Source organism: Chrysemys picta, chromosome 3 (genome assembly GCF_011386835.1).
Source record: "Chrysemys picta bellii isolate R12L10 chromosome 3, ASM1138683v2, whole genome shotgun sequence".
In the NCBI taxonomy this organism is placed as follows: Eukaryota; Metazoa; Chordata; order Testudines; family Emydidae; genus Chrysemys; species Chrysemys picta.
This window is the reverse complement of record NC_088793.1, coordinates 96,933,150-96,952,150: the sequence shown is the minus strand read 5'-3', so window position 1 is coordinate 96,952,150 and position 19,001 is coordinate 96,933,150. Positions and strand designations below refer to the sequence as shown.

The 19,001-nt window shown below is 42.7% G+C and overlaps 1 protein-coding gene across 4 annotated transcripts in view; it reads right to left on the bottom strand.

The window, feature by feature from the left end:
* The window catches only part of TRMT11 (tRNA methyltransferase 11 homolog), a 53,284-nt gene that overhangs the window by 21,357 nt on the left and 12,926 nt on the right, over positions 1–19,001 (bottom strand). For 3 of the 4 annotated variants that reach the window (XM_005280210.5, XM_024113828.3, XM_042847997.2), the window contains exons 6-11: positions 17,908–18,042; positions 13,756–13,912; positions 9,981–10,061; positions 8,291–8,455; positions 5,350–5,422; positions 3,684–3,815 (exon numbers count right to left, since the gene is read on the bottom strand). In XM_005280210.5, coding sequence (XP_005280267.2) covers positions 3,684–3,815; positions 5,350–5,422; positions 8,291–8,455; positions 9,981–10,061; positions 13,756–13,912; positions 17,908–18,042 — 743 coding nt within the window. The remainder of the gene's footprint in view (positions 1–3,683; positions 3,816–5,349; positions 5,423–8,290; positions 8,456–9,980; positions 10,062–13,755; positions 13,913–17,907; positions 18,043–19,001) is intronic. The other variant, XM_005280211.5, reaches the window with a different exon arrangement.

Genomic DNA, 19,001 nt, shown 5'->3' with positions numbered 1-19,001 from the left:
ACATTTCCATAGTGCATTTCATCTGAAATTTTCACACTGCACTACAAACAAAACATTCATAACAGTAGGTAGTCAGCACCATTTTACAAATGGCGAAACTGAGGAAGTGAGAGGTTGATTTGCTCAAGGCAAGTCAGTGGCACAGCTACAACAGAACACAGAATTCATAACTCCTAGCCACCTGCTCTAACCTAAGTTCCCTGTAAGCTGTGCGGCCATGAAGCAACCTATTTAGTACCGTGCAGGTGCTCAGAGAACCCACCCAGCGACCTGCTGTGGACAGGGAAGGGGTGCCCCTCCCCCAGCCCCCACCTAGCCTGGCTCCTAACCTGCCACCAGAGAGGCACCCCTCCCCCAGCCCCAACTCAGCCTGTGGCCCAGACCAAGCCACAGCCAGATCGGGCCCAGCTGCACCTGGGGCGACGCGGCCCAACCTTGGAGCAGCCTGGACCCAGCCAGGCCCTGGCGTGGTGCAGCCCAGCCCAACCCCAGAGCGACGTGGCCCTCCCCCAACCCGGACCTGCTGGGGCCAGGGGAGGGGCGCCTAACCTGTAGCCCCAGCCCCAGAGCTGCCGCGGTGGGGAGAGGCTCCTTTCCCGCCCCAGTCCAGGTGCTGCTGCGGGGAGAGCGCGCTGCGGGGAGTCCTCTCTCCCCACTGTAGCCCCGGATCACCCCACTGCACTCCAAACCACTTATCCCTGGCCCCACCCCAGAGCCCACACCCCCCAGCCAGAGCCCTCACTCCCTGCACCCCAAGCCTCTGTCCCAGCCCTGAACCCCCTCCCAGACTCCGAACCCCTCAGCCCCACCCGCACCACATGAATTTTGTTATGTGCACCAATATGAAGGTGGGAAAAATTAAAGGTAACACTGGCTCTAACCAGTAAGAAACACAACTTCCATTGTTTGGGGCAGCACTGCTGTTGCACAATTTGAGAAAAAGTAGGGAAAACGTAATGCTGTGACAAACAGAATAGACTTGACAATTCTAAGCAAACAGCATACTAGCACAAGCCATACATTTTACCAATCTAGGAATTCACAAGCACACACAATGCCATCAGAGATAAGCAGCCATAGACATTCTGAATAATGAATTAAAAGCTTCCATTGGTTAAGGCACCTTTTTGTCTGCAAGAACCATTTAATAAGTATACACAAAAATATTTATTCCATCATTCAAAAAGAGTGACATGCAAGCTATATGATACAGATCCACTAAGCTCACCTTTGAAGTACATTTTTGTAGTTATTCCACCATCACAAAGCAACTAGAGAGAGGTCTGATGTTAGATTATTTGTCTTTTCAAGTGTTAAAATGATATCTCATTGGTAATAATCACTTGATGCCCAGAGTTAGTGTTGAGGTGTCACAACTTGACAAGCCACAGGGTTTTACCACTGTGGTGTAACCTTGGACAACTGTTAGTGGTTTCCAGTCCCACCACATGTGAAGAAAGACAGATACAAGATGTATTGGTGCTGACCTAAGATGTGTAAACATGCTGTATACTACCCCCTTTATATACCTGTGAGGAACACCTCTTATAGGCTGACATGTTAGATTACATATTTGACACCTGTGAGCAACAGACAGGATCCAATGTATTCCATGGCTGCAAAACACACCCTTTGCCACAGATTGGCACTTAAAAAATCTAAGCTCTCATATTAAAAACAACACACACACACCCCACTTTTCCACTCCTAATTGCAAAGAAAACTTTAAAAATGTGAGCTAATGTATAACAATACAATATTGTTCCTTGAGTTTGCAGACAGCCTGAAACAATACCTCTGAGAGACATATGATCCATTTCAGTCAACCTAAGGATGACAGTTTAAATGTCTATATTTCCAATTAGCCATGTCATTGCTCATCATTTTATCACAAACATCCAACTAATGTGCTTAGCCCACAATCCCAAACTGCTTCCCATATCCTTCTGGGGTTCAAAAAGCCTCAAATATCACCTACCCAGCTGCCAAACACATCCAGCTTCCACCTCCCTCCCAAACTAAATTTCCATGACACAATTCTATATTGCCCTCACAAAAAACTGAAAACAGAGTGTGGAAGGGCATAAAATGAATTCCACTTAACATGGCCTATTATACTGGCAGCATTTTTGTTCATGTTGAATTCAATAAAAGACTCCATTTTTAAAATTTAAATAAGCTCTGCAAAATTTCCAGTCTGCTGCAACGGAATGTCACAGAAGTCAAAGGTTCTTCCACAAAATTTAGTTTCAGCTTGCTGTGGAGCATATAAGGCCTTGGCATTCAGAACGCAATTTCTGTTATCTTATTGACATAACAAGAGGTTTCCCTGACATGCTGTAACTCCAGAGGCTCAGGTATAACTCTGTCTAAGACACTGGACCGAGACTTAGGAGACTCACGTTCAATTCCCAGCTCTACTACATACTTCCAGTATTACCCTGGGCAAGTCAACATCTGTCCCTCAGTTCTCATCTGAAAGTGAAGAAAATACTTCCTTCTTTCCCCACCTATGGTCTGTCCCATGGCCTGTAACAGAGTCCTTATTTCTCCTTGCATCTAGTCACATCCGTGGCTCAGTTTCCCCCTCTTTAGCAGCTGTCCACCCCGTCCATCTGCCTGGGAAAGACTGGGAGTTTAACCCTCGGTCAATACTTCCCATTCCAAGAATCACCCAAGGCCAAACCAAACTAATTTCTCTAGCTTGTCCCAGACTTAATAGTCCTTCTGCCCTGTTAGTGCAGGCTTGCTCTCCTGGGGGTACACAGTGCCTTCCTGCTGCACAGGCTTCAGCTATCACCCATGTTGATGCATGACTGCCCTTCCATACCCAGGTAAGTCATATACCCTCCCCCAGGGCCAAATGATTCCTTGCCCTATTGACAGAGGGTTCTCTGCTCTTCTCCACCTTCTCCAGGCTTTGAGAAACAACAGTCCTTTTCCTCTCATGGTAGGTGTGTCAGCTCACCCTCTCCTGGTAGTGCAGTGGAGGGACAAGGGAAGCTGGTCTTCTCCTGGGTCTCTCTCAGGCCTCATTAGCCAAGCCCCTCCGGCAGACTCCACTCCAGCTCACTCTCTTCACGGGGAACCACCTGACCCCTGGCAAGCTTGCCCAGTCCACCACAGTCATAACCCATACCTACGCAGCTGAACAGCTAGCATTTTCAGTTACCTGCAAGTCTGTCTCTGAGCTACAGACAGCTTCTTATATAGCCTGGCAGTCATGATTCCTCTTGGTCACCAGACCTCTGAACTCACCTGGAGAATTTAATTGTCCAGAATTTCTCTCTTTAAAAGGGTCAAGCCCCAATAAAAAGGCAAACTAATATTGCCTGCTCTTAAAGGGGTGTGCATTTAGCTTCTGATGTTTACCTGGATTCCAGTATTCTGGTTTTCCAGTCACATACCATTCTTTTATCAATAGCATGCATTTTTGCAAAAAAATACGGTAAAAGTTTTGATTTCTAAGTGGCAGCACATGGTTCTCTCTCCTTTCAAAAATTGTTCCAAACTCTGTTCTCCTTCACTCACCCAGTTTTGATATATGAAAATTGTAGGAATCCCTCTTAAACCCCAGTAGGAAGTTCTAGAGACATCCCGCCCTGGAAGAAATTATGGCTAGGTTATAATATAATTTTTATCTACTACAGACTAGATATCAAGGCATTTAGAAGAGTACGTACTCAGGTTTGTAAACTGGTAGCCAGTACACCAATCTTCCTCCCATCACCAGGTACTCTGCCGCAGAGTTTAACAAGTCAAAAAAGATATCACTCAGATGATAGTTCGAGGAAATGGAGATGTGATTTTCTGTGCTAAATATTGAAAAAAATACTGAACAGGTAATAGCCACAATTTTATTTTATTTTTTGAACAACAGGCTGAGATTTGCAAAGCCAGTTAAGGGTATTAGATGACCAAGTCCCACTAAAATTAATGAGAAATCTGCATCCAAACTCTTTCGCAGTGGCTTTTTAAATATTAGGGATGGAATTTGCAAAGAAAACTATTCAACTAAAATCACTTTTGAAATACAACTATTTTGTACAGTGTCTTTCATAAGCATTATTGTAAGAATCAAAGGAGGATGAGACATTTTGAGATGAAATCTGAAAATAGCAGAAAATCAAGGCCAAGCAGTAGAACAGGCTGTCATCCCAACAATGGAGAGATTGTCTGCCAGGACAGAGAATGCCTGTTGCAGGTGAGCACAAAGGGAGGATGGGGGGGGGGGGGGGGGGGGGGCAAGGCAAGTGAAACTAAAATACATGGGTAGGGCCCTACCAAATTCATGGCCATGAAAAACACATGAAATCTGGTCTTGTGTGTGCTTTTACTCTATACTATACAGATTTCACAGAGGAGATCAGTGTTTCTCAAATTGGGGATCCTGACCTAAAAGGGAGTTCCGGGGGGAGGGGTCGCAAGGTTATTTTAGAGGGGTCGCGGTATTGCCACCCTTACTTCTGTGCTGCCTTCAGAGCTGGGAAGTCGGAGAGCAGCAGCTGTTAGCCAGGCACCCAGCTGTGAAGGCAGCACCCCTGCCAGCAGCAGCGCAGAAGTAAGGGTGGAAATATCAAACCACATCACCCTTACTTCTGCACTGCTGCCTTCAGCACTGTGCAGCTGGCTAGCGGCGATTGCTGACTGTGGGCCCAGCTCTGCAGGCAGCAGCACAGAAGTAAGGGTGGCATGCTATGGTATTGCCACCCTTACTTCTGCGCTGCTCCTGGCAGCAGCTCTGCCTTCAGAGCTGGTCTCCCGGCCAACAGCCGCCGCTCTCCAGCTGCCGAGCTCTGAAGGCAGCATCGCCACCAGCAGCAGCACGCAACCCCCCTACAATAACCTTGCACCCCCCCTCTCCACAACCTCCTTTTTGGGTCAGGACCCCTATAATTACAACACCGTGAAAATTCATATTTAAATAGCTGAAATCATGAAATTTACTATTTTAAAAATCCTATGACCATGAAATTGACCAAAATGGATCATGAATTTGGTAGGGCCCTAGACATGGCGGTTTAAAACAAAGGTAAGCAATTTTGGACTGGATGCTGGAACTTTCAGGAGATTAAATAGAGCTGTTCAAGGACAGGGATGATGACGTGAAGCTATTTTGTAAATGTAAGAGAGGGAGTTTGGGACTTAGAAGCTAGAAAACTTGCATGGCCAAGGAGGAGGAGGATTTTAGGAAGACGGGCAATGACAGTCACTTTTGCAAGCTATGTAGTGACGGTGGTACTTTTTAAAATTGTTTGGTTAAAGGACAGCAATGAAGTAAGTTTCTAAAACTGTGGCTGGCCTTCCTTTAACACATTGATATGTACAATGAATAAAAGGCTTACCTACCCTCTTTCCGTTGCTTTAAGTATTTCTTTTTGTGAACCAGTTCTTCTAGTAGCTTCTCGTATTCCATATGGAGCTATACAGAGTAAGTACACAATGTCGAGCTCAGGAGTTCACCCTTTACACAAATAACGTCATGAAATTCTACAATAGTGTACATGTGGTAGCAGTTGCAAAAAGTTTATAAGATTAACTTCTTCAAGATGTATCCATTAAAAGTTTATCTTGATCCTAAGGCTCACTTTTTTAAAGCTATTTCAAAAAGGTCTCTTATCAGTAAGACACTAAACAGTCAAGTGTAATAGCACACTAACCACTTAAAAACTATTTAACATGGTGCTGAAGTGGTTTTCTTTTTTTTTTTTTTTTTTAAATGATTTTGTTGGCTAAAATATTTTCTTTACATTTCCAACACGTGACGCTGTTAATCCCCTTCCCTTGCTTCGTCTTGTAATGGGGTTTAATGACCCTTTTATGGTTAGAGGGGGCCAGAAGACCCTATACCAAGAAGTTGAATCGGAAAAGGCCCAGGAAATGGCCTGGCTCTCCAGAGAGGCCAGGGGCTGATGTGGGACTGACAGAGCTCCCTCGTTGGGGTTCAGAGGTAACTGGATGGGGGGGGGGAGGGGGGACTCGGAACCAGATGCCCTGGAATGAGAATGAAATTGAAAACCTCAGAAAGGGTTTGGGCCAATAAATTGAACCCCAGGAAGTGGAGTGTTACTTGCAGGCAATAGCACTTAAAGTATGTAATTGAAGGAACTGAGGGCAAGATGCCTGCAGGACCCCACTGTGCCTCGAAGGGGTATGCCCTGGGAAGGGACCCTGCCACACTGATGCTGCAGGGCAGCATTGGGAAAGGGAGCTTCAGAAAGAGATTGTTATTGTATTGTGGTAGTGTCTAGGAGCCCCAGTCATAGACCAGGAGCCCAGTGTGCTAGGCACTGAACAAACAGAACAAAAAGGTGGTCTCTGCTACTCTACCATCTAAGTATAAGACAATGTATGTAGCCGAGGTTCTTCTTTTTATCCCTGGTTGGATGCCCAAGTAGACCCTAAAAGTCCAATTGCATTTTTCAGAAAGATATGGGTTATCCCTAGTGCCCTGGCCAACAGCCTTCTCTCCCCATCTCAGGGAAGCAGGTCGTAATGTCCAAGGTTATGTCTGAGCTCTTGCTATGGCTGTTAAGCTCACCTGTGTAGCTGTTTCATACCACTATCTATTGCCTTGTAAAATACTTGGAATACTTTACGATCAGGAGCCCTGTAGTGCAGAGCGGGGCAGGGCTCCCTTCTCTTTCAGCCCATTGGGAGCAGCTCTCTGGAGGAGGGTAGTATATACACTAGCTTCTCCCTCAAGACAAGGGGAAACACTGACAAGAGAAGAAAGCCAGGGCCAGAGCTCCAACCAGAAAGGTCTGGGACTGGCAGATTTGGTTAGCGCAGACTTGGGTAGAGCAAAGCTTTGTGTGTGGCAGAAGAACCGGGACTAAATATGAATTTGTGTGTCGGCATTATGAAGTTTATTTTGGGGACTCTCTGATGATTGTTTGTTTGAACTATTTTGTTATTAAGGACTGAGGATTGTTTGAACCTTTTCTATTATTAAACCAGCCCCAGGTGGGGATGCTGTTAGCCAGAAAAGAGAGAATTGTGGGGGGGAGGAGGAGCTTAAGGGACACACAAGAGGGGGGCTAACAGGGGCAGGGTGCCTGCAAAGCGACACCTGGCCACAAGGGGTGCTCAGTAAGCAGCCACCCCACTACAAAAGTCTGAAGAACAAACCCCTGTTAATGCACCTAGAAAAATCTATAACAGATATTTCAAAATGGTTGTAATTGTCTACATTTCAAAATAGTTTTCCTAAATATACTACACAAGTCTTTATTTTTACACATCTCTGCAAAGCTTTAAGAATGCTGTACAAACATTAATTCATCTTCAACACTTCTGTAAGCTTTCCTAATGCTCTTATCACCATGGCATCATCTCCATTTTACAGATGTGGAAACTGAAGCACAGATTAAGGGCTTGATTCTAACACCCTTACTCGCAATGGGCCAGCGGTCCCAATGAAATCAATGGGACTGCTCCTGGAGCAAAGTAACATTCCCCAGGAACAAGGGCAACAGAATAGAGTCTTCACTGATTTGCTCATGGGAACGCAGCAAGGCAGGGCAGAGCCATAGTAGAGGTCAGGAGTTCCTGGCTCCCCATCCCACGTTTAGTCTAGCAGACTGCACTGCCTTTTAGGTCTCCTGCTCATGAGAGATAGCGTCTAATAAAGAGACTCAAAAGAGCAGAGAACCTTTCAGATCTTTACCATTGCTGGTAGTCAAGTGTGCAGAAGATGCACTAGAGTTTGTTTGAAATCATTTCAATGAGCACTTCAGGGCCTTAACCGAAGGCATGATTAAAGTCGGTCAGACCCTTTCCATGGACTTCAATAGTGTTTGAATCCAGGCCCAAGAGCAATGCAGTACAACTTAAAAATTGAACAGAAACCTCTCCTAACGTAGAAAGAAGTATGACTCAGTAAAGGTATAGGAGACAATAAGATTGGTTCCTATTCAGAAATATACTATTCTTTCAGTGGAAATAAGTTAACGAAACAAAAAAACAAAATGTTATAGTTACAATGCTTTAATACACTGGTCCATATTTCATTAGGTATTTAACATACTCAGATTAAATGTAGAAGTGGTCAAAATGCAGCCCCAATTTCTACAATGCTGCCTGTGATGTTCATCATTTCTAACGTGGAAATCACAGATTCCAGCACACTCTATTAGCAGATTTGTGGTCTCCAGCAGGCCACGCTTATGTCAAGATGGTAGATGCAAACTTTTCCAGTTTACACAAATTAAGAGCCAAGTTCCAATCTTTTGGATACCACAGTTAGGCTGTTATGAATCATATATATTTAGGACATTAATCAACTTACGATCTGTAATAATTGCATCAAAAAGCATTTCCTTCCTCCATATAGGTTTTGATGCATCAGAAATGAGTGCATCAAGATAGTACTTCTCTAAACCATACTGCCGAAGGTTAGCTCTGATATTCTCATCTGGTCCTCTCCACTTCTGGTTCTTCCTGCTAGCCTTGCCTACAAGAAAATAAAAAAGGCATAGTCTAAGGCAGAGGTTTTCAACCTGTGGTCCGCAGACTATGTCTAAGATTTCCAAAGGGGTCCGCAAATGAAAAATCACTGATTTAAGGCAAATTAGATGTGGCAAAAGTGTTCTGATTTTTCATTATTTATTATAAGAGAATAATAATATTACCTAGCTCTTATATAATGCTTTTCAACAGTAGATCTCACAACACTTCATAGGATTCATATTTGAGTAGTTGCCTTAAATAAAAACAATTTAAGATCTCGTCACCAGACATGTTCTACTTATTGTGGAAACTGGCTGTCGGGATTCTTTGAAGTATCAGAAGTTATTCTAGTCAAGCCTTCTATTTCAGTTATGTTGTTCCATAATGCAAATGAGAGGAAGAATAGTTCAATTAAACTCCCCTACTTCACAGAGATATTGTGAGGAAAGTTTACAAGGAACTCATGTTATGCTAACATACATCACATAAAACCCTATTCATACATCAAATTTAATCTACACAAGAATCTTTCAGAGTAGCAAAAATATTGTTAGAACTTCAGGTTTTGAAAACTACTAAGAAAATAACTACTGTACGACAAAACAGGATGGTGCCACTAGTACTAGCAGTGGTCTATTTTTTTTTTTAATCCCTATGGTAGACTAACAGTGGCTAACCTTTTATCCTAATTTAACTCAGAAAACTAAAGGGATTCAATAAAGCCAACAGTCATTTCTCACCATGAAAGTACTTCTCTGGAATTTAACAGGAAGAGAGAACACATCTGTATCTAACTTTAATATGAAGATAATTTTCTCTCATCTTGAATATTTGCAGGTTAAGAAATACACACCTGTGGCATAAGGCATAATATCTCAATGGGAACATATAGTTGTAATATTGAATTCCACTACTTTGAACTGCACTATCAATATAACTAGACAACTCTAAAAAAAGTTCAAAAAAGTTAAACAGTTTTTAGTAACAAAAACTGCCAATACAAACTGGTATTAAAGCCAAAATACTTAAAATTGAGCATTAGTGAGTTCCAACCCACTGCAAAGAAAACACCGATCTCAAAGCCCAACTCCTCCTCATTCAGTCACGTTTAAGAAGTTTGGATAGAACCTCACTATGCTTGTCCCCATGACTCACTGGCTCTGGGACATCACTGTTAGCCAAACCAATCTACCTGCTAATCTTACCACTAAACTGAACCATGCCAGGCATTGCCACTCCAGATACCATCACTCAATATTGTTGGATTGGCAGTTAAACTAGTTACATGTATTAGAAAACTTTAAAAAAAAAAATCCCATCTTTATATCTTACTGATCCTTAATATTCAGAGTACTGCCTAGCTAGACTATATCCATAAATGAGTTGATATATCACAGATGTTTCACAAAACAAACCCTGTGAAGAGGAATACTCCTTTCATACCTGGATCTACTAATACCTGCTATAAAAGATACTTAAATACTGAAGAGTTAGAATTAACTTGTTCAGAAAGAAAATATATAACATACCTAATCCATGGACAGTATTATAATCTATATCAGTACCACACACGTATGCTCCAAACCGTGCGGAGGATATAAGAAGACCACCTGCAAAGAAAAGATAAAAGTGTATCGCCTGCTGTCATGGATATTGCTACCTGAGTCTGAGAAATTTGAAAACACATGTACCACTCTGATTGTAACCCAGATGGCAGTTGCCCCTTTCTATTAGAAATAATATTACTGTGAGGTCCCCTGTATGCCAACACTATTTTCCCTTTTATTCTCCTCACTGAACCTTCGTTTAACTTTGGAGGCTGATCGTACGGTCTGCTCACAAGGGTGCCCATTTCTGCAAAGCAGGCATCCACTCCCATGTACTAAAGGGCATTGCCTTAAAACGTGATGGAATGAAAACCTTGAGATGTGGGCCATCTTCACAAGACGACACTGCAGTAGCCAAGATAATGACTTACATAATAGAATAGAGGGTATGATTATAAAACTTGCAGATGACATCAAGATGGGAGGGGTTGCAAGCATTTTGGAGGACAGGATTAGAAATCCAAATGACTGACAAATTGGAGAATTGGTCTGAAATCAACAAGATTAAATGCAATAGACAAGTGCAAAGTACTTCACATAGGAAGGAAAGAATCAAATGCACAATTACAAAATGGGGACTAACTGGCTTGGTGGTGGTACTACTGAAAAGGATCTGGGAGTTATAATAGATCACAAACTGAATAGGAGTCAACAATGTGACTCAACTGTGAAAAAGACCAATATTATTCTGTGGTTTATTAACAGGAGTGTCATGGAAGACACAGGAGGTACTTGTCCCGCTCTGCTTGACACCGGTGAGGCCTCAGCTGGAGTACTGAGTCCAATTCTGAGCACCACACTTTAAGAAAGATGTGGACAAATTTGTGAGAGTCCAGAGAAGAGCAACAAAAATGATAAAAGGTTTACAAAACCTGACTTATTAGGAAACATAAAAAACAGTGGGCATGTTTAGTCTTGCAAAAAGAAGACTGATGGGGGACTTGATAACAGTCTTCCAATATGTTAAGGACTGTTATAAAGAGAACTGTGATTAATTGTTCCTGATGTCTACTGAAGGTAGGACAAGAAATAATGAGCATAATCTGCAGAAAGGGAGATTTAAGTTAGATATTAGGAAAAAATGTAAGTAAAGCCTTGGAACAGGCTTCCAAGAGAAGTTGTGGAATCCCCCCTTCCCTCCACTGGGGGTTTTAAAAAACAGGTTGGATAAATATCCATCGGGGATGGTCTACATTTGCTTGGTCCTGCCACAGTGCTGGAGGCTGGACTTGATGGCTTCTCAAAGTCCCTTCCAGTGCTACATTTCTATCCTGCTGGGTTATAGAATCAAACATCTGGGAAGAGCTGGTTTGTTCAGCACTTACACTCCCCTCCGGTTACCATAATACACTTAAATGGATATCAGTTTAAAAATCACTTCCTTCTGATAGTTTTTTTAAACTTTCTATTGTTACAACTTATCCCTAAGGTTATTTAAAGTAAAATATTAGAGTGGGGAAAATATTGTTCTCAGTTTTTCCTAGTTTACTTTGTCCATTTCACAGCAGTTTGTGTAAATTCAGTGTCCGTGTTTGTGGGAATGCTTCACACAGCAACAGGGGAGAGAAATTAAAATATTAGGAAAATGTAATTGTAAAAAGCCACAACAATTGACAGTGTCAGATGCAGTACCTGAAATAATTCTAACTCATTTTTATAATTAGATTTTAAATTGACAATGTCCCTTTAAAGTTATCCAAGTATGGCCAGAATGAGCCAGTTATTGTGATGGATAGGACTGTGTACAGTTACCATTTGTCTTGGGTATATATATGTATGCTACATCTGAACAGTATATAAAAGGGATTCAAGTGTTTCCTCTCTGCCCTGAACAGCTTCCAAAATAAGGAGAAGGATGGCAGTAGTGTACTTCCAAAGAGAAACTGCATTGTTGGGTTAAATTATTACTAAGGAGATGTCCATGACAGTAAGCCTAACATAATAGTACAAGGCCTTACACTGTGACTATAGGCCAGACTCTGAACCTGCGACCCACAGTGCTGAGTGGTTATGCATACAGATCTTCCCATTTTAGTGAGTGGGACAGTTCCGTAAGAGTCAACAGCTAACCAATGTGAGTAAGGGGTTCACAATCTGACCCTTTGTGCTTATAATACAGATTTTTATTTTAGCCGTAATCTGAAGAGGAGTTTCACACAGCTACATTAATCAAATGCTACCCATCACCATCTGTGTATTCTTAACACTCATTAAATATGCATGCTAAATATGCCATTTCAGAGCATTTAAAAAAAAAAACCTCTTACGCTTATAAATTAATGAATTCAAATTAAGTAAAAATGAGGAGAAAAAAAATTGTCCTCCACTTTTCTTTGTTAATTGGATCCGGGAAAAACAAGGTTACTCACCCTAAAGGAGTCACCCATTTCCCTTCTCGACTGTAACCCCCCAGAACAGATGGGCAGTGCCTCCAGAAAGTCAAGACAAATTTAGCTAGCCCTGTCCCCAAGTATGATATACCACCCAGTCCTCTAAAGAGAGTAAGAAAGAGTACTTGGCTCATCTAATAAATTTTTTCTTGATTGCAAAAAAGGAAGAGTTAGGACACATGAACTGACCACTCAATAAGTCTCTTGTTTTACCTCCCACCTATATCAAATAGTCACGCTTTAAAACTGAATCATAGAGAATACAAAATTGATGATAAAGAACATATAACATGGTCATTCATTCTCTGGACCCTTCCTGCCAACTAAACACTCCCTTCCCCTCCCATCTACATTAGCACAGATACCTTTAGATCATGTCTTGTTCCCCTAATTCCTTCTGGATACCTGATCAAAGTTCACCTAGATTTCACTAAGTCACATCCACTGCCCTCCTTCATCTATATCCTTTGAAGAAATTGATGAAATTATCTTGACATAATCTACTTAAATGGCACATCCTGAAACATACGCTTTTCCATTTCAAATTCAAACAAGGTGCAGGAAAAGGTACTTGAATGCCTCACAAGCGATCCAATAAATGGAATGAAAGCTCCCCCTGCTGACTTGTCAGAAAAGGGAAAAAAAAACCTCAGCCAGAGAAAGAAGTGGACAATTTTGTCACCACGTTTCCCTAGGACACAAGGAAGAGCTCATTATTTCCACCCTTGAAGAATGTGTTCCCACAATTGCCATGCTAATGTGTACAGTCGGGGGTGCTCTCTGCTCTTCAATACTATTCTAACAACTCCCCTACAAAAATGTTTTAAGAATGTTGCCCCTTGTGAGTTCCTACAGCGACTTAGGAGTCTAACTTCAAATTTCACATCATTTTGGAACTTAAGTTCTATTGACAGTCATAGTGACTTTGGCTCCTAAGCAGTTACATAACTTCTGAAAATGGGACTTAGGCACTTTTTAAAATGTTACTCGAGGTAAATAAAGAATTGAGAAGGTACTTTGTTCTACATTTTCAGCAAATCTACCCAGTCCTTCTGAAGTTATAACCACTTCCCCTACAGGACTTTGGGAAATAACCAAGCAGTTGATTTTATAATTATTCTTATTTGTACTGTGGCAGCACCCAGTCACGAACCAAGACCGGGAGCCTCAGTCGTGAACCAGGACTTCACTGTGCTAGGGACTGTACAAACAAACAAAAAGACAGCCCCTCCCCTGAAGAACTTACTTTTCACACATATATAAAGCAAGCAATACCCAATTTTTTTCAGCAGTAGAAAAAGAAATACCTGTTCCAACAAATGGATCAAACACGACATCATTTGCTTTTACTCTCCCATGGTTTGCCATGATGAAAGACAAGCAGGCATCCATGCTTGTGTTCCCAATAAAATGCCTCCTTTTTACACTGTATGACTCAATAAGCTCCCTTTGCCCATCTGCAATCTGTAGAAACATTTAGAAAAAATCAATGTGATGGCCCTGGATATAATACATAAGTAGACTAATAAACAGCCTTAATAATACTACATCACAAACAGAATATCAGGCATTCTTCATTGAATAGTATGCCACCTGAATTGAATCCACTGAAAATATAGAAATGAGACTTCTCTATAAAAGAATTGGCCTATTAGTAAAATTCCCAGACTTTAGGCTATACATCAATTACAGGGATGTTGCAATTACCAACTGTTATAGTTCAGCTGCCTTTGGGGCATCCTCTTGTGGCCTGAGTTTGCTCCGCAGGCCCCCACTTTCAACCTTCCTCCTTTCTCTTCAGGGCTCCCCAAGGAAATTCAAACCAGATCAGTCCTGCAGGTCCTTCTGGCTTTCCCTCCCCCACCCCCCAAACAACAAACCAAAAATAAAAATACAAAAACATCAAGCAATTACCTTGCTGGCCTTAGTCTCTGCCCTGAGGTATCTCCAAAAGCCACTGCCAGGCTTGCTTTCTCTGGCAGTCCCTGAAATTCTCTCAGCCTATCCCCTTCCATTTCCTATTACTTTTTACAGGGGAATCAGCTGATCCCTATTCAGATGTGCCTCCTTAGTAAGTAGGGTTGCCAACTTTCTACTCGCACAAAACCGAACACCCTTGCCAAGGCCCCACCCATGCCCCGCCCCTCCTCTGAGGCCCCACCCCCACTCACTCCATCACTCCCCTCCTCCCCCCCACCGTTGCTCACTCTCACTTACTCATTTTCACTGTGCTGGCTCAGGGGGTTGGGATGAGAGAGGGGGTGAGGGCTCCAGCTGGGTGGTGTGGCCAGAGATGAGGGGTTTGAGTTGCAGGAGAAGGCTCTGGACTGGGGGATGGAGCCGATGGGTTTGGAGTATGGGAGGGGGCAGCAGATTGGGGTGTGGAAGGAGGTATGGGCTCTGGGCTGGATGTGCAGGTTCTGGGGTGGGGCCAGAAATGAGGGGTTCAGGGTGCGGGCTGGGGTTGGGATGCAAAGGATGGAGGGGTGAGGGATCCAGCTGAGGGTGCGGGCTCTGATGTGAGGCCGCGGATGAGAGATTTGGGGTGCAGGATCGGGGGCTGAGGGGTTTGGAGTGTGGGAGGGGGCTCTGGGCTGGGATTGAGGGGTTTGGACGGCAGGAGGGGTATCAGGGCTGGGGCAGGGGCGCTGGTGGGGGGGGAGGGCTCGAGTACAGGCTCCGGGTGGGGCTTACCTCAAGCAGGTCCCAGACACAGCGGCATGTTCCCCCCTCCAACACCTATGCGGAGGCGTAGACAGGTGGCTCTATATGCTGCTCTGTCCACAGGCACTGCCCCTGCAGCTCCCATTGGCTGCAGTTCCCGGCCAATGGAAGATGTGGGGGCGGCGCTTGGGGTGGGGGCAGTGTGCAGAGCCCCCTGGCTGCCCCTAAACATAGGAACGAGGTGGACACACACCAGCTGCTTCCTGGGAGCCGCACAGTTCGGCAGCTAGCAAAAAGCACGCCAGCCCCACAGGGTGGCGCCGCCAACCGGACAGTCAACGGCCTGGTCTGCGCCAGGATTCCTTTTCAACTGGGTGTTCCGGTCAAAAACTGGACACCTGATCACCTTATTAGTGAGGAGGGTCAGCTGGACCCACGCCTCTGTCCCATAAGGGTATGTCTGTAGACGTAGGCTGGCAGGCTTGCTCTCAGATGCAATGCAGACATACGCTAGAGGTGCAAGCCACCTGGTTACGCCCAGAAAATTCAGAATTAAAGCTAAACTTAAAAAATTCAAATATATTAATGTATTTATGTAAATTCATGGCTACACACACAAAACACTTAAGTTCTACATTAAGGTCCTAGATACACTGGTTTTCCAGCTATGTTTATAAGCTATGTTTAAGTGCTGTTAAAAGCAAACTGTCTTCAGACCAGAACTTGTTGAAAAAAAAATAGCAAACATGAGAATTTCAACCATCATATTTCTAACACAGTTTGGACAGAACCAACATAGGCAGGGTCAAACCACATTAGAACATTAATCTGCCAGCATAGTTCAATCCAATACAAACTGTCTGGCCAAACCATAGTAGAATCAAAAACAGGTTTCTATGTTTAAATATTGTTAAAAAGCCAGTACAGAAGGGACAACAATGACTTTAGGCCTTTCACAGTGTTGCAGCAACTCAAGGCCTTCTCTACATTAGTGACAGAGGTGGACAATACTCTTAGTAACGAAGAGCTAACCAAGTATTATTCCTGCTAGCAGCCCACGTGGTCACAATTGTCTTCTTGTAACCAGATCTTACTACTTGGTTAGGGGTCTTGTCCAGATATCAAAGTCTGTGTAAACAGGTTGGCTAGTCTTCCTTCCTTCTAGTTTTTTTTGCACTAGGACATCCAAGAGTGTCCTACCTGTGAACATGACCTCTGGATGCTCTATCCTTGCTGAAGCAGTACAAGAGACTAGTTCAGATTTTCCCAGGATGCACTGATACAAATATAGTTAGGCAGGTAGCATGGTAGAATATGGACATGCCAATGTGACTGAACCATGGCCGCATTGTGAAAGACACTGCTGTATGAACACAAATCAATCACTTTTATTGTACATGGATCAGATGAACATGTCCCAGCCAGTTTAAAAAACATGGCAGTACTTCCTATATAGTGTAGATGGGGACAAAGTCCGGCACTTCCAATGTTCTGCTCTATGAACCTCAACTTCTGATTTACGCTGAGTCAACAACTTCTGAGGTCCCAAGTTCATAGAATCATAGGTCTGGAAGGGACCTTGAGAGGTCATCTAGTCCAGTCCCTTGCACTCATGACAGGACTAAGTATTATCTTAGACCATCCCTGATAGGTGTTTGGAGATTCTGAAGAGCAGGTTCGACAATGATGGAGATTCCACAACTTCCCTAGGCAACTTATTCCAGTGCTTAACCATCCTGACAGTTAGATAGATTTTCTAATGTCCAACCTAAACCTCCCTTGCTGCAATTTAAGACCATTGCTTCTTGCCCTATCCTCAGAGGTTAAGAACACATTTTTCCCCTCCACCTTGTAACAACCTTTTATGTACTTGAAAACTATTAAGTCCCCTTTCAATCTTTTCTTTTCCAGACTAAACAAACCCATTTTTTCAATATTTCCTCATGGGTCATGTTTTCTAGACCTTTAATCATTTTTGTTGCTCTTCTCTGGACTTTCTCCAATTTGTCCACATCTTTCCTCAAATGTGGCACCCAGAACTAGACACAATACTCCAGTTGAGGCCTAATCAGCGCAGAGTAGAGCAGAAGAATTACTTTCTGTGTCTTGCTTACAACACTCCTGCTAATACACCCCAGAATGATGTTTGCTACGTAGGTGTCATCCGGGGCCGCTTAGAGTCCCTAGGGCCAGGTTAGAACAGCCTCAGAGATGCCCTAATTTGGATCCAGCTGCCTATAGCTTCAGGAAGTTATTCAGAGATCCTGGAACAGCTAGAGAGTGGTGCTTCAGCCAAATACCTCCCTCCACACAACTTTACTCTGGGGGTAGCACAGGGAGGCTGTGTAGTACTATTAAGCCAGTATTGTGCCTTGCAGAGACTTGCTCCTATGTTGGAGAACTCCCCAGTGGACAGGTTTACAGCTCCTCTGTGCTGGCAGAGCTGCCAAAAAGGGGATGTACAGTGGCACTAAAATTCACTGGGTCTCTCATGTCTAATCTCTTTTCACAGACACCTTAATCTTTTCATTTTTGTTTGCACTGATGAATTAACCTGCCTTTTCTTACTCACAATAAGGATTCCTAGAATTCTGCATTATCATTGCATTATACTATATATGGTGACATAAACTAGTAAATTTTTAAAAAGCAGAGAATTTATCACTTATTTTTTTAAAGCCTTAAATTTACGTAAACTTTATTTTTTTTAGAAATTAAATGTAAGTAATGATGCTAGAATCTAGCTTTTCTGATTATGCGAATTACTAAAACGTGATATAGTTTTTACCACTCACCCATCTACCAAAATATAAATCAAGAGGTTCTTCTGGAATGTTGTTAGGGTCCATTCCATAATCTTCCAGAATCCAGAAGATATGTTCTGGGTTTTTTAAATTCACTTTCCCTTCAAATGGCAGAAATTCCAGAGCCTGTATAAATAGCAAAAACAAATTCTAGACTTCCTGGGGAAATTTTTAAATAGCCAGGACAAGAAAAACAAAACATCTGTTAATAAGACATTAAAAGTTACCAGAAAACCGGGAAGGGGACAAGAAGATTGAGATTGCACTCTTTAGCTTCTTTCTGATGTATAAAGAAAGTCTGAATGGTTTTGGATTGAAGATAGGTCAGGAGCCACTGTGTTTATTATTACATGTGCATTGCTCACTTCTAAAAGAGATCTACTGTGAATACTAAATATGGAATTTTCAAATTAAAACTTTTTTTTCAAGTCAAGCCAAAAGGTACCTGCTCTCAGTAAGGACTATAGCTACACCAAGGTCTAGTTTAAAAATTCGGACATTTTTCATGTAGCCACTTAAAAAAATATTCTAGCCATAATGGGGGTGAGAGGGGAGGGAGAGGATTCACCCCACTCCCTTGTAAGTGAGAAACAGCTGAAGGAATTTTGCTCAAACTTCCTTACTGCAACCCAACACCACAAAAATTAGAATCAACAATAGTGAAAATTTCAGCAAGGTATATAAAATAGGTGGTTATAAAGATTGCATAAGTACAGTAGTCACTATTTCTCTAAAAGACCATGGGAATATACAAAAATGACCATTCGTTTACCAATGCTTCTTGATTAAAACACTATTCTAGTTAATGAGGAGACAGCATGGTCCAGCAGATTGGGCACAGGACCCGGAATCAGAAGACTATTTTCAGCTCTGCAGCTAACTCATTGTATCACATTGGACAAGCCACTTAAGTCAAAGTTTTCCAAACACAAATTCCTAAAGTAAAGGCACCTGAACGTGGCCAGATTTCCAGAGGTGCTGTGTCCAGAAGTCCATTGCCTAACTTTAGCCATCCAACTTTGAACATTTTGGCCTTAACACCTCTGTGCCTCAGTTTCCCCATCTGTAAAATAGGTACACTGATA